This window comes from Ammodytes marinus, assembly GCF_949987685.1.
Source record: "Ammodytes marinus genome assembly, chromosome: 16".
NCBI lineage: Eukaryota > Metazoa > Chordata > Actinopteri > Uranoscopiformes > Ammodytidae > Ammodytes > Ammodytes marinus.
In genome coordinates, this window is record NC_137220.1 from 28,878,005 (window position 1) to 28,893,697 (window position 15,693).

The following is a 15,693-nucleotide window of genomic DNA, read 5'->3' on the forward strand; positions in this document are numbered from 1 at the left end:
CATATCCAGCGCCAGCTGGAGAGGAATGAAAAGGTCCAAGAGAGCGACCGGTCCTTTCCCTACGACGCTCTCGGAGGCGATTGTCCAGTCTAATAGCTAGAGCTATGAGTTCATCTAAATCTGCTGACTCATCTCGCACAGCTAACTCGTCCTTAACGGAATCGACTAATCCGTTGAGAAAAACCCCCTGTAACGCCTCGTCGTTCCACCCCGTCTCCACTGCTAACGCCCTGAACTCCACCGAATATTCTGCAACACTGCGAGCCCCCTGTCGTATTTGGAGTAAGCGCTTTGTAGCGTCCCTACCACGGACGGTCAAAAACTTTCTTCATTTCAGCAACAAAGCTAGGAAACGAAAAACATACAGCGGACTGCCTCTCCCACACCGAAGACGCCCAAGTCAAAGCATGTCCCGAGAGTAAGCCTATGACGTAACTAATCTTGGCTCGGTCCGAGGTATAAGAGCTGGGTTGCTGCTCAAAAACTAAAGAGCACTGTAGGAGAAACGACTTGCATACCCCAAAACTCTCGGCATAGCGTTCCGGTGCGGAGACTCGAGGCTCTCGGGCAGGCGGAAGGTCAGGTGCTGGAACTGGGTCGCGTTGAGCAGGAATGGAAGGAACTGCAGGAGCTAGATGCGTGACGACTCCGTGGAGCTGTCCTCCCAACGCCGCCACGTTCGTGGTGAGTTCCCCCAGCGAGGAGATAATGTCTTGGAGAGCCACTTCATATTGTCCCACAAGAGTGCCTTGCGCTACCACCGCTTGGCGTAACTTGTCTGTATTCGCTGGGTCCATGTTGGCCAGAGTATTCTGTTATGATAGCTCGAAGGTCGGACCCAAAAGCAGAACAGACTCCAGGTAGTCAGTATAGAACAATGTTTATTTAAAGGGAAAATTCGCCCATTTTCATGTGAATGGTATATCAGGGCCGAGTATATTTGTAGTCTAATGAAAAAAGCCCCCAAAAAATTGATCCGAATTGGAAAAGAGCACAATGATTTCGGATTTGAACTGATGACGCGGGGCTGACGTAGCCGTTTTTACAGTTCCTATAGGCCCCAGGATGCATTGCGCGGGGGCTACGCTCTGCAGCCCGCCCAGATTCCGAGCTGCTCGCGTTACCATGGTGACATACACACAGACACAGCACGCACCCGACCCGTGTAAGCTGTACAGTAATAGCGCGCTTCGTATTATTTCACTGTTGGACTACTATCACAAAGAAAAACATGCCGTCCTGTAATGTGCCTAGATGCGCCAACTTTAGGAAACAGAAAAGAAGCAGGAGTAAGCGTAAGCTGAAGATACTACCTGTTGCCTATTCACCGGCGTGATGCATAGCCCCAGCCCGGGAAAAAGAATCCGAATAAAGGTAAGCTAACGTGAGCTAAATTGCATAGTAGCCTACTGTAGTTAGTATCAGTGTTTCCCCAACATTAATATTGTGCTGCTCACACCGCTGTTGAATATTGTGTCCCGGTGTAAGGCTGATAGATGGGGCAAGGAGGAATTAGTCTACCGGTTGTAGCTGTAGCCAAGTTACCTTAGCCGCTAAGCTACAGTTAGAAGTGAACTCGTGAGGGGGACAGTAGGCCCCCCTGTGTATCCTTGAGGAAGATTTAGTTGCATTTGCAAGACTGTTTGTGTGTGACTGTGTGTTTGTTTTCCATGTGCATGGTTATTAGCGATGTTGTTAAAATGATCAGCTTTCCAAAACCATAAACAACTGCTATGCTGATGGTGATGGCTGGGTGATTAGCACTGATGTCCCTAGCCTTGTGTCGTCTTGGCTCTTCCTAATGCAAATGCATAGCCACACCCTGGCATACAGTATGCTTGGCTGCTAATTTAAACATGTCTTCTTGACAAAAGACTACTGTTGTGTTAGTGCACTAACTGACTGACCTATCTATGGTTACATAGTGGTATGTCTGTTTTATATATTTATTGCAACAGCAACATTATCTTTACAGTATAACACATTGATTTTTTTTTGTCATCTCTTCAGTGCTGGCCTTGTGATACAATCATAATTTGTCATTTCGGGTGAGGTCCAAAGGAAGATGGTGTATTGTCCGAGGACCACGCAATTGGTTGTGAAGACTGTTTACATCACACAAGCACCACTTCAGAGCATCCCTCGTAGAACTCGTCATCACACGAAGAAGAGACTGCTGCCTGCAAAGTGCTGACGTCACTACAGCTCCCTCAGCCTGCCCTCCTCACAACATGTCCAAAACCAACTACAGAAGAAGCTGCTGCTAAACATCATTCAATATTTCAACAGTAACTTGACGAAGGAAGCATTATGCTCCAATTGTTTTTCCCAACACACTGGAAACTCAAAGCTTTTGAAAATGTTATTTTTCTTTTTTACATTTGTATATGTACATACTTTACAGTTGTGTGTAGAATAATGCACATAGTTGTACTTGCTTGTTATATTAAACTCTATCTATGCCTTATAAAGTGTTTGAGTCTCTGAAACTATTTCACTTTTAGTTGATAAGTCAAACCTGTGTATTAAAATGGTTACCTATGCAATGACAAAAAACAATCATATTTATACAAAATAATTTTTATTTGTAAATACAGTCAAGGAGAATTGACACATTTTCACATGATTAAATCTCAATCAGTGTCCATAGTTAGCAGCAGTATTTCCAGGTCAAAATATTTGATCATAGCTCATCCGTAGCTTCTACGTAGCGTCTTCTTCAGCCTGTCCTCTGTAGTGACCATTTGGAGATGGATATTTGGCTCTGATGCGCTGTATGACACAATCAGGTAAGACGATGTGGTCCCCTTGCCAAGTCTCTCCCCTTTGGAGCACCCACTCAATAAAGAACCGACGTGCGACAAGTCGATTTTGTCTAAAGAAATTAGTAGACAAAACAAGTGGTTACTCTCCACGAAGCTATAATGTAACAATAGCAGCCAATGTAAGAACAAAAGACTGGTCATTTTATTTGACCTGTTGTAAAGGGTTCTTCTGGAAAGTGCTATAGACATGCTAAGTGCAACATCAGTGCAATGGCTCAGACAACACAATTTGACAAAGATAACGTTACAACATGCTAGAAAAAAATAATGTTACTCACTCAATGATCATCTGCCCTCCCGGTCTTGCTGGTATTTGTTGTCTTTTCCAAATTATTTTTGGGATATTGAAAATGCCTCTCGGTTTCTAATGGTGGTCCAGTTGTATTGTCTTACAAGGCTAACCCTAACCAAGGCTAAAACAGCTGCAGCCTCGGCCTCTCTGCATACTTGTATTTCCTCGCTGAATTTCTTCAGCAGTGTAGGCTTCTCTGGCCCAACTAAATACCATGCTGGTTCATTACAGTCAGCCAAAACACTTTTTAAAGTATCCTCATCCATGATCTCGTCTGTGCTCGTGTGAAAAGATGCAATTTTCAATGCAGGAAATTATACAAGTAAACTGGCACGGACCATGGGCATGGACAGACGGTTTGTTTTGGTTCACACGTGCTTTTAGAGCCCGCCCCCTGGATTCACAGGGAGGGGGGTTGGTGAGCTCGGCTCCAAGAGTCTGTAATCTGCACAAGCTCTTCCTTGAACCGGAAACGCCACAGAAACGTCACCGGTGAATGGATTTTTGAAGCTCGGTCCCCGCGAAACGGACGGTGTTGAAAAAATACACGGGGATATAATGAAACCCAAAGGATATTGTGGTAGATGAGTTAAGGTTGAAAATCTGCGAATTTTCCATTTAAGGCAGGCTGGCTGGACACTGGACGGCAGATTAGCGTGGCGAGCTGAGGCAAGTGGAAATCCGGAAATCCGCAGGCAGGCAGGAAAGACGAACAGCGGAGGCAACTGGCACGGAAGGAAAGAGGAGCGGAGTTAGTACGAACTCCAACTGGAGGCAGAAAGAAAACAACAAACATGATATCCTGGTCTCGGGTAGTTACCGCTCTGGTACGTAGTATACTCTAGCGCTGAATGACTGGAGTCCACAGGTTAAAATAGGGAGCCCTGATTAGCCCAACGATCCACACCTGGAACAGCGTGCCCTGGAGTGCCACCACGCCCACATGCCAACAGGGAGGTAGCCACATGAAACACAAGAAGGAGAGACAGACAAGGGAAAACAGATAGAGGAGGAGGAGAGACTGTCGAGCCGTGAGTCATGACATATTCATCGATCAATCGAAAAAATAATCGACCGATTTATCGATTATTAAAATAATCGTTAGTTGCAGCCCTACATCCAACCTCCGACACCTAAACACAATTAGGAGATTTAGACTGGATATCAGGTGATCATTTCCCTGTTGCTTCTCAAAGGATGACATTGAGTGTGATGTTGATGAGGCGATGTGGCCAGACGCAAACAGGAGGAGGTATCTATAAAATGATTCATAATCCAACCACCCAATTCCTTACAACGCAGTTCTTTTTTACCATTGTTCCCTAATTTTACTGTAATTTTTTCTTAGTTTATACTGACACACTGAATTGCTTGAACTGCAGTCCTACCTTTTCATTGGGTTTGTTTGAAATGGCAAAATAAACTATTCTGCAACATGTGTGTTAGCATTTGGCAAAAACTGTAAAGTATTTGTTGTTACTGTAGGTGAAAGTGTATGAACATGCAAAGGCATAATTCTACTGATAAAGCATTCATATAGTGTTTTGCATTTATACTATAGTGTTTTCCATTCTGCACACCAGTGTTCAATGAGTGCTAGAAATGTCTAGTCATATGATATGTGTTTGTCATTTGGAAAGAAAACACCATTTAGTGAAGAGTTAACACTGTTTTGAGGGTAAAGTGTGCTTTTGCAAGAGAAGTGAAGGATTTTGCATTTTGAGTTTGAGTTTTGAGATTTGTGTTTAGGGTTTTGAAAAAGTGAGGTAGTCTATCAAGAAATGTGTTTAAGCAATTGTGAAAATCTGTAAGTGATTGTCCCATGACCTTGTTTACTTTTTTTTCTGTATGTGTTTGCTGTTAGTGTTTTTTTTTCTTGCAATTTCTGTCCACAGTTTATATTGTATGGATAATGTGAAAAAATACTCATAAATAAAAAGTACAAAAAAAACTTAAACAAAATGCAAAATCCTAAACTTGTAAAAGCACACGTTGCCCTCAAAACTCCTCACTAAATGGTGTTTTCTTTTCAAATGACAAATGCATCATATTACTAGACATTTCTAAGCACCCATTGAACACTGGTGTGCAGAATGCAAAACACTATGAATGATATTTCAGTATAATTATGCCTTTGCATGTTTAGTGTTACACTTTCACCTGTTTGATGTAAAATATTTTCACATAATGTTATTACGTATACTCAAATAGAAAACAACACAGAAATCTACTTTAAAAATAAAGCAAGTCTGGGAAAAAGACTTAAACATTGGAATAGCTGACGATGTCTGGGAGGGAGCGCTAAAAAGCATAAAATCCTGCTCTATAAACTAGGGCTGCAACTAACGATTATTTTGATAATCGATTCATCTGTCGATTATTTTCTCCGATTAGTGTTTTGGTCCGTAAAATGTCAGAAAATGGTGAAAATGTTGATACATTTTCCAAAGCCCATGTTGACGTCCTCAAATGTATTGTTATGTCCAAAACACACAGATATTTCAGTTTACTGTCATAATAGGATTAAAGGAACCAGCAAATATTCACATTTGAGAAGCTGAAATCAGAGAATTTGGACATTTTTTATAAAAAAATTACTCAAAAACGATTAATCGATTATCAAAATAATTGGCGATTATTTTAATAACCGATTAATAATCCATTTGTCAATTAATCGTTGCAGCTCTACTATAAACTCAAGGCTTCAGTTAATTCGATTTAAGGTCACACATAGATTGCACTATTCTAAGGTTAAGGCGCAGGGTGGGAAATTAGCACCCGCCACCCGCCAATGGCGGGTATTTTTTCAAATTGGCGGGTGACTTTGCCATGTCTACCCGCCACAGTGGCGGGTGGATTTTTTCAAAATATACTACAACGTGTTCACGGTTTCAAGCGCTGTGTACAGAAAAATAGAAGCTCTCCCGGGCTTTGGGCTTTGCATCGGAGCATTAGTTTACGTCACACAAACGTGGCAGCCGCCCATTGGTGTACAGGTGTATGACCTAACCAACCAAACCTTTGATTGGTCCAAGACTCTCCCAGAGCATCATGGGAAATCATTTGCCGCGAGCGTCGAAGCTAACCTTCTTAATACTACATCCATGCAGTGTTGCCAACTTAGCAATTTTGTCGCGATATTTAGCTACTTTTCAGCCCCCCTGGCGACTTTTTTTTTCAAAACGGCGACAAGCGACAAATCTAGCTTTTTTTCTGGTGTAATTGGTGACTTTTTCGCCGAAGCAAATATCACTTTTAACGCTTCTCAACGAGCAGCGGGAGCCTCCCGGCCCGTCCCCCGTCACAGAGCACTGACAGGCGGCCCGGTCCTCGCGCAGCAGCCCCTCCCAGCTGCGGTCAGAGCAGGAGATACACCTCTCCGCTCGTGTTCCGTTAGCATCACTATTAGCAGTTAGCAGCTTTTCCCACCTCTTCTACAGTCTACGAGTAGTGCAATTCAAAATGTTATGCGGTGCTTGAAAAAGGTGGCAGGTAAAAAATAAAAGGCGGCATCCACCCGCCACTGTGGCAGGTGGGCAAAAAAGTTAATTTCCCACCCTGTTAAGGCGAGACACCCCAGGTGAATAGGGATTTTTTTTAAATTTATAGATATCATCATGAAACTTTGCCAGTTGATTACTGACACTAACACAATTATTTTTTGTATAACATGTTTTTCTTTTATATTTTATTAAATATTGCAAGGACTTGCAATATTAAAAAAAAAAGTATGGCCATTGGCCAGGACATAATTATCTTGTTCCCACACATAATTTGTGCAATATTGTTTTTCCCCCCAAATGTTACAATGAAGATGTGTGGCAAATATATATGGTTATTTGTAATATACCTTACTTTTACTTCTGGGTCATCTAGGAGGCAAGATATTAAAAAAAACAAAATGTGGAGGTCGCGATATTTGAAAGGCCAAGATGGCCACTATATTGGCGTCCGTGCAAATGGAATCATGCATTTTCTGATTTGTTTCTTTATGAAGTTTTCAAAAATATAAAGTCTATCAAAACCCCCCAAAAATCCCACAGGGCCATTTTTTGGACATTATGAACTGGACTACAAGGTTCATATGCTGTACGACCAGCTGATGAGCTTTTTGATTGGAGCATAATTGTCCTGTTGTCATATGGTAGAGATTTGAGGCAAATTGCCAATGTGTGAATTGACTGAGATATGACTGTGTTCATTTCAGGTGAAGAAGTTGACCAGGTACCTGGATCCTAACGCACATGGGAAGATCAACTTCAAAGACTTTTGCCACGGAGTGTTTGCCATTAAAGGTAAGAAATGTGCAGGAGATGTAAATGATGGAGCAAATACTGGCATGGGAAGAAAGTCCAAGGTGAATAACCCAGTACACAGAGAGATCAAAAGATAATATTCCCAATAAGACATTGCCATGTAAAGAGCAGTTTCTGCTCAGCTTAATTAGGTTTAAGGTCATAGTAGGAGTAAGCCAATTTGGCATTAAGACATTTTCAGTATTCTGATTTTAGTCACATTATTGAGACATGCATACACTTTAATTGCACTGAATATCCGCATTCCTGCTTTACGGCTGACAAAATACAATACAACGGCAATGCCATAAAGATTTTCCCTTTCCTTATATAGTACGGGAATAATTGCTTGAAATGAACGTGTTGAAGGCCGTCATGACGCTTCTACCACTACTAGTGAACGTCACTCAGAATATGCTGATAAACATGTAAACGAGAAGATACCCGTAGCTGCTGACCATATACAGTATACATCTTATTTGGAATATAGTCTGAACCAGAGTATAGACCTTAATCAGAATAGGCTGTGCTTGTCTTGGTGGCTCTGGCTGACTGATAGGCAGACATGACAGTTAGTTTAACACTGCATTGTATCTGCCCTTCTTCCTCCCCTCCTGTTAGGTTGCGAGGAGATTCTGAAGATGGCTGTGGGTCCTCACAGTTTCACCTCGAACCAGCCGTCTGTTACTGACAATGGTTACATTTACCAGGTATGATCTTAATACTTTGAACCGATTTACTCAATTCAAAATGATTATATAGTCAACAAGAGTGGTGTCACAAAGTGTGGTCTCCACATTGAAAAAGGAAAATTGTTGTGCCTTTGTTTTCATAATGGAAGGTGGGACTAGATAGTAGGGGAGAACGTGGTAATGTGAGGCATCGGGTAATGTGAGACACCCCCTGTATCTAGGCAATGGAGCACATTTTTGGTGATGTGAGCATAATGTTTACAAGCCCCTCCCATTTCCCCTTGGCCATGAAGGAGAGGACCTCGTGTAAGCAATATTTTTTTTGCATGTAAAAGTACATTTTCTTGCTGTCAACTTAATCAACTGTTGTGCCAAAGCAAATTGATTCAGGTAGAAAAACTTGTATCATACATGTTGATGAACTACCAACATATCAAACCATGTTGAATATTAGCAGTGTTTCCACCAGAAAATGTCATAGTCAAGGTGGTCACTGTCCAGGATCAAGGGAGGTGAAAATTGGGGGTATTTTGCTCAAAGATGCCAATGCGCAGTAAAGAAATAAACAACTGCTTATTTGAATACAAAAATACAACAGACCTTACAGTTCTGCAATTTTGTTTGCTATGTGCAGGTACAAATTTTGTGCAAACATGCAGACAGTACAAAGCACAATTAAAGAAAACTTCTACTGTTTTGGTGCAATACTATGCAGACACACTCAATACAAATAATGGACCATACACTTAACATGTGTATGCACATCAAAGTGCAAATTCAACTTTTTAAAGTTCCTTTTTTGATGAGTGGCTGTTGTGCGGTTATTGTGGACAATAGGCCCATTGTGATGCGATAGCCTATAATTCATTAATGGTTATTTTTAGCCTACTTTATTTTTAAATACAGAGGTTATTAGTCGTTTTGGAACATGTATTTCCCAATTTAAAACATAAAAATAAAGCAGCATTGAAAATTCAGAAAATATATCTTGTTGGCCTACACTAGCATACTGTTTGAAAAATAACTCAATAGTTGAAATAATAAATACAATGTGTTTTCCCCTTAAAATGACTAAATGCATTTCAAAGACAGTAACAGTGTGGCACTTCTGTAAACTTACTGAAACTTCGGTCGGTAGTCAAGGCGGGGGGCTGGCGTTGCTAAGGCGGCCACCTTAGCCATAAAGCGCTGGAGGAAACACTGATATTAGCCTGAATTGCAAACAGGTAGTTTTTTCGCAAATTGTGGCGGTGGGGTAAAGTGAAACAAATGCTGTGGGGGAAAGTGAGACAGTGTCTGTGCCCTCTTTTAATAAACCCATTATAATTAAGAGACAATGCGGGCCAGATGTGGAGGTTGGAGGGGTGTCAGCAAGGGCATGGTTTGGCAGGTATGTATATAGGGAACAGGAGAGTGACCTTTAACATGACTGGACTCTAAGTAATATGTCTTTATTCAATGAATAATCCCAATAAAACAAATGCAGAAAAATATTAATCGATCATCATATCAAAAGATGGAAAATGACAGGTGGGTCTAGTCCTGTGTTCCGAGTCCCAGGCTGTTCTAGCTGGTTCTGATTGTCCTTTGCTCTGATGCCCAGACACTAGCTGGCTCTAAGGGTCCTGTGTTCTTACCCCCAGACTGTGTTTTAACCTATCTGTCATTGAATGTTAATTAGAACATTATGAATTACATTTTGTAATTGATCAGAGTTACTTTCAAGTGTTTAGACTGTGTGTGGAGTGTAGTTTCAAGCTAGCTGTCAGGATACAACATGTGTTGTTATGGTAGTTTCAGAGTGGGAAAAGTAGGTGGATCAGTTTACCCCCTTGATTTCTCTGGTCTGTCTCAGTATACCCCTAAGCTGGTCCTGAATAATAAAAAAAATTTCCATTTCTAGGAAACATCCTGAATTAATGGGAAATGTGTACATTTTGCTTATAAATTGTTTTAGCTTGCTTACAAATGTAAAAAGTGTCTCACTTTACCCCACTCTCCCCTAATTCCTTTCATAGCTGGAGGTGGGGGATTGCAAAGCAGAAGGAATTTATTGCTGATGCCTAAAGTGGAGGGTGATATTTAATTTGTTTATTGTGTTAGTTTGTAAAATATTTCAAAGTTAGGCCTGGGGCCTATTTCAGGAAGCGGGGTTAACAAACTCTGAGTTGACCAACTCTGAGTGGAAGAGTTGGGGACTCTGGGGAAGCCCCATGTCAAACTACAGGATGGAAGAAGAGCTGCTGAAAATGGCCTGGCAAAAGTGAGGATTTCAACACCACGGAAAAAGAGTGAACCTGGATCACGACTACGCGCCTGATGTGTTAAAAAGAGGAATATGCCAAAGCGAAAGCGGTCCTGAAGGGGAAGAAAATCCGATTTCAGACTCTGTTCCCCGCCAGGTTCAGAGTTTTCTATCAGGAGGGAGTTGTGGTGTATGGCTCGGCGTGTAACCTGTGATGCATCTTGTTACTTATGGACACTAATGGTGGTGTGTTTTTGGTTTAATTCACCCCCCCCCCCCCTTGTTGGACACTGAATGCAGGCAGTTAAAATAGCAACTCATAATGGGAATGGCCTTTTCAATCCCATTAAGAGAAGTAAGATATTAACTACACTAAAAATAGATAGAGTTGAGGTGGCATTTTTACAGGACAAACATCTTTTGGATACAGAACATGCTAAATTAAAACAATTGGGCTTTAAGTATCACTACTCATCATCTTATACGGCTGTGCATAGGAGAGGGGTGGCAAAACTGATTTCAAACAAGACTAGGGTAACACTTTACAATAAGGTACACAAAATTGTAGTACCTACTACATAGATATGTGTTACCTACTACATATGTTTTTTTTGGGGTTTGTTTATTGTTTATTGTTTATTGTTTGTTGGATCCCCATTGTGACAACTATTCTTCCTGGGGTCCCTAAAAAATTACCTACCTACTACATGCGTTTTTTTTTGTGCTACCTAACACATAGTTTTTTTTCATTGTGTTACCTACTTCATGCGTTTTTTTGTTGTTGTGCTACCTAACAAGCTAGCTGTCAGGATGTGTTGTTATGGTAGTTTCAGAGTGGGAAAAGTAGGTGGATCAGTTTACCCCCTTGATTTCTCTGGTCTGTCTCAGTTTACCCCTAAGTTGGTCCTGAATAGATTCTGATCATTTCCAGGTATTTTTTTGTGTTACCTACTACATAGTTTTTTTTGTATGTGCTACCTAACACAAAAAACCTATGTAGTAGGTCAGTGATTTTCAACCTTTTTTGAGCCGCGGCACATTTTTTACATTTACAAAATCCTGGGGCACACCACCAACAGTGGAGGAAATAAGTATTTGATCCCTCACCGATTTTGTTAGTTTGTCCACTTAAAATGAAATGAGCGGTCTATAATTTTAATGCTAGGTTTATTTTAACAGTGATAGACAGAATATCAAAAAGAAAATCCAGAAAATCACATTCTGGCTCCCACAGATTAATCCTTGTGCTTTAAAAAAAGTATTCCTAATCTCAACTAGTTTCCTGTATAAAACACACCTGTCTCAACTTGTTACCTGTATAAAAGACACCTGTCCACATAGTCAATAAATCAAACTCCAACATCTCCATCATGGGCAAGACCAAAGAGCTTTCTAAGGACATCAGGGACAAGATTGTAGACCTGCACAAGGCCGGAATAGACTACAAGATCATTGGCGAGAAGCTGGGTGAGAAGGAAACAACTGTTGGTGCAATTATTCGAAAATGAAAGAAACACAAAATGACCATCAATCTCCCTTGGTCAGGGGCTCCATGCAAAATCTCACCTTGTGGGGTATCAATGACCATGAGAAAGGTGAGGGATCATCCCAGATCTACACGGGGGGAGCTTGTTTATGTTCCCAAGGCAGCTGGGACCACAGTCACCAAGAAAACCATTGGTAACACACTATGCCGTAATGGATTGAAATCCTGTAGTGCCCGTAAGGTCCCCCTGCTCAAGAAGGGACATGTACAGAACCGTCTGAAGTTTGCCAATGAACACCTGAACGACTCAGAGAATGCTTGGTGATGTGGTCAAATTAGAACAAAATTAAGTTCTTTAGTATCATAGTGACTCGCCATGCTTGGAGGAAGAGGAATTCTGACAATGACCCCAAGAACACCATCCCCACAGTCAAGCAGGGAGGTTGAAACATTATGCTTTGGGGGTGTTTCTCTTCTAAGGGGACAGGTGGACTTCACTGCATCGAGGGAACTATGGATGGGGCCATGTACCATGAAATACTGGGTGACAACTTCTTTCTCTCAGCCAGGTCTGTTAAAATGGGTCGTGGATGGTTCTTCCTGCACGTCAATGATCCTAAAAATACAGCAAAGGCAACAAAGGAGTGGCTCAAGAAGAAGCACATTAAGGTCATGGAGTGGCCTAGCCAGTCTCCGGAACTTAATCCAATAGATCTGTGGAGGGAACTGAAGCTCAAGCGACAGCCTCGAAACCTTAAAGAGATCCTATTATACTACTTTTCTGGTCTTCATTTCTTGTTAAAAACTGCTATAGAGCAACCTGACACGAATCACATCACAAAAAACTATGTAGATTTTCGGGACACTCTTCCTCTTACCCTAGCGAGCACAGCAGTCTCTCTCTACACACTGCTTTGAGCTTCTCCGCCCCTCCCCCCCTGCTGCAAACCCCACTCCGTTGTGATTGGTTACCTTCCTTCCAGCAGCGGGAAATTTTAAGGAAGGTGGGGGCATGCAGCCGGAGCTTGCCTGAGCGGCAGCATTACCATATATGGAAACATGACAGAAACGACCCCAGCGTGACAGACACAACCCTGAAATTTGAACAAGTTCGGCTCGACCGGCTGCCATAGTTTTTAGTGCTCTGCATAGCCACCCCAGACGGTCAGCAGGGACTACGTCGAAATGCATGTACGTAATTACTTGATACTCTATGACTATAAATCATTATAACAACGTTTATAGGTCATAAAAGTCGAAAAGTATCATAGGTCCTCTTTAAAGGGGACATATTATGCAAAAACTCGGGTTTAAATGTATATTTCCGAGGTCTACTAGAAAAGGTTTTAATGGTTTATTGTTCAAAAAACCCATTAGTTTTCTACCGTTTCCCATTTCTTCATCGCCTTTTCCAGCCTCTTCTGCTCTCTATCTCAAAAGGTTGGTTTTGACATCTACCCCCCTTCGCAAAAATCCTAGTCTGCTCTGACTGGTCAGATCAACATGGGCGTGCATGCACCGCCCTGCTCATTTACTCTATACCAACCTATACGGGCATGGCACACGCCCAGCTGTCAGTTTTGTTTACTTTTGGCCAATGCAGCATGGAGATCGATGTTTAGCTTCATTTCTACAGCAAATGTCAGCACACTTACCACTTCTAAACCAAAAGCTTTACAACTGAACCTGAACAGGCAGGAGTCTGAGCTGAAAACTGTGAAAATTGCATCAAGATTTCTGGTTTCCCTGACATTATCCTCAGGTAAATACAGTTTAAATATGTCACAGTCAACAGAATATGAGCTAAGTATTTATGCAAAAACCGCCTAACTTGTAACATACAACGTTTTATGTACAGTATCTCACAAAAGTGAGTACACCCCTCACATTTCTTCAAATATTTCATTATATCTTTTCATGGGACAACACTGAATAAATGACACTTTGATACAATGTAAAGTAGTCAGTGTACAGCTTATATAACAGTGTAAATTTACTGTCCCCTCAAAATAACTCGACACACAGCCATTAATGTCTAAACTGCCGGTTACAAAAGTGAGTACACCCCTGAGTTAAAATGTCCAAATTGGGCCCAAAGAGTCAATATTTTGTGTGGCCACCATTATTTTCCAGCACTACCTTAACCCTCTTGGGCATGGAGTTCACCAGAGCTTCACAGGTTGCCACTGGAATCCTCTTCCCCTCATTCATGACAGCATCATAGAGCTGGTGGATACTGGAGACCTTGCGCTCCTCCATCTCCTGTTTTAATAAGCCCCAAAGATGCTCAATACGGTTTAGGTCTGGAGACATGCTTGGCCAGTCCATAACCTTTACCCTCAGCTTCTTTAGCAAGCCAGTGGTCGTTAGGAGGTGTGTTTGGGGTCGTTATCATGTTGCAGTACTGCCCTGCAGCCCAGTTTACGAAGGGAGGGGATCATGTTCTGCTTCAGTATGGCACAGTACATGTTGGTATTCAATGAACTGTAGATCCCCAGTGCTGGCAGCACTCATGCAGCCCCAGACCATGACACTCCAACCACCATGCTTGACTATAGGCAATACACACTTGTCTTTGTACTCCTCACCTGGTTGCTACCACACACTCTTAACACCATCTGAACCAAATAAGTTTATCTTGGTCTCATCAGACCACAGGACATGGTTGCAGTGATCCATGTCCGTAGTCTGCTTGTCTTCAGCAAACTTTTTGTGGGCTTTATTTTGCATCATCTTTAGAATAGGCTTCCTTCTGGGACGACAGCCATGCAGACCAGTATGATGCAGAGTGCGGCGTATGGTCTGAGCACTGACAGGTTGACCCCCCACCCCTTCAAGCCCTGCAGCAATGCTGGCAGCACTCATACGTCAATTTTCCAAAGCCAACCTCTTGGTATGACGCTGAAAACGTGCACTCAACCTTCTTAAACTGGGCTGCAGGGCAGTATTGCAACATGATAACGACCCCAAACACACCTCCAAGACAACCAGTGGCTTGCTAAAGAAGCTGAGGGTAAAGGTTATGGACTGGCCAAGCATGTCCCCAGACCTAAACCCTATTGAGCATCTTTGGGGCTTCATAAAACGGGAGATGGAGGAGCGCAAGGTCTCTAATATCGACCAGCTCCGTGATGTTGTCATGAATGAGTGGAAGAGGATTCCAGTGGGAACCTGTGAAGCTCTGGTGAACTCCATGCCCAAGAGGGTTAAGGTAGTGCTGGAAAATAATGGTGGCCACACAAAATATTGACACTTTGGGCCCAATTTGGAAATTTTTTCTTAGGGGTGTACTCACTTTTGTTGCCTTCAGTTTAGACATTAATGGCTGTGTGTCGAGTTATTTTGAGGTGACAGTAAATTTACACTATTATTCAAGCTGTACACTGACTACTTTACATTATATCAAAGTGTAATTTCTTCAGTGTTTTCCCATGGAAAGATATAATGAAATATTTGAAGAAATATGAGGGGTGTACTCACTTTTGTGAGATACTGTATGTCTCTACAGGTTAAACTGGGGAATGATCTACAACCCAGTGGAGTGAAAAAGCTTTGGTTGTGAAGCCATGCTGAGGTAACATGTAAACATGTACAGTAACGAGGCAGGAAAGGAATGTATCATGTCAAGATTCACTGGAAAGGCATTATCTTTTTTTTTTTTAAGTATAGAAATAATTAGTCAGAGCTGCAAATTCCCTAATAGATAATCTATCATTTGTATTGTGATCACTCATTTATAATAAAGTTTTACTGTTAAAAAATGTATTGTGTTGCTAACTGTCACTGTTTGCTTCGTGTAGTAAAGGATTACTTGAAACTCACATTTTCATAGTCAGGATGTTGGACTAGTTTTCTGAC

General features: G+C 41.8%; 1 protein-coding gene across 1 annotated transcript in view; it reads left to right on the forward strand.

The window, feature by feature from the left end:
* The window catches only part of rab11fip4a (RAB11 family interacting protein 4 (class II) a), a gene marked incomplete at both ends in the record, with an annotated part of 213,437 nt that overhangs the window by 15,964 nt on the left and 181,780 nt on the right, over positions 1 to 15,693 (forward strand). The window contains 2 exons of the mRNA XM_080044274.1: positions 7,325 to 7,412; positions 8,034 to 8,122. Coding sequence (XP_079900400.1) covers positions 7,325 to 7,412; positions 8,034 to 8,122 — 177 coding nt within the window. The remainder of the gene's footprint in view (positions 1 to 7,324; positions 7,413 to 8,033; positions 8,123 to 15,693) is intronic.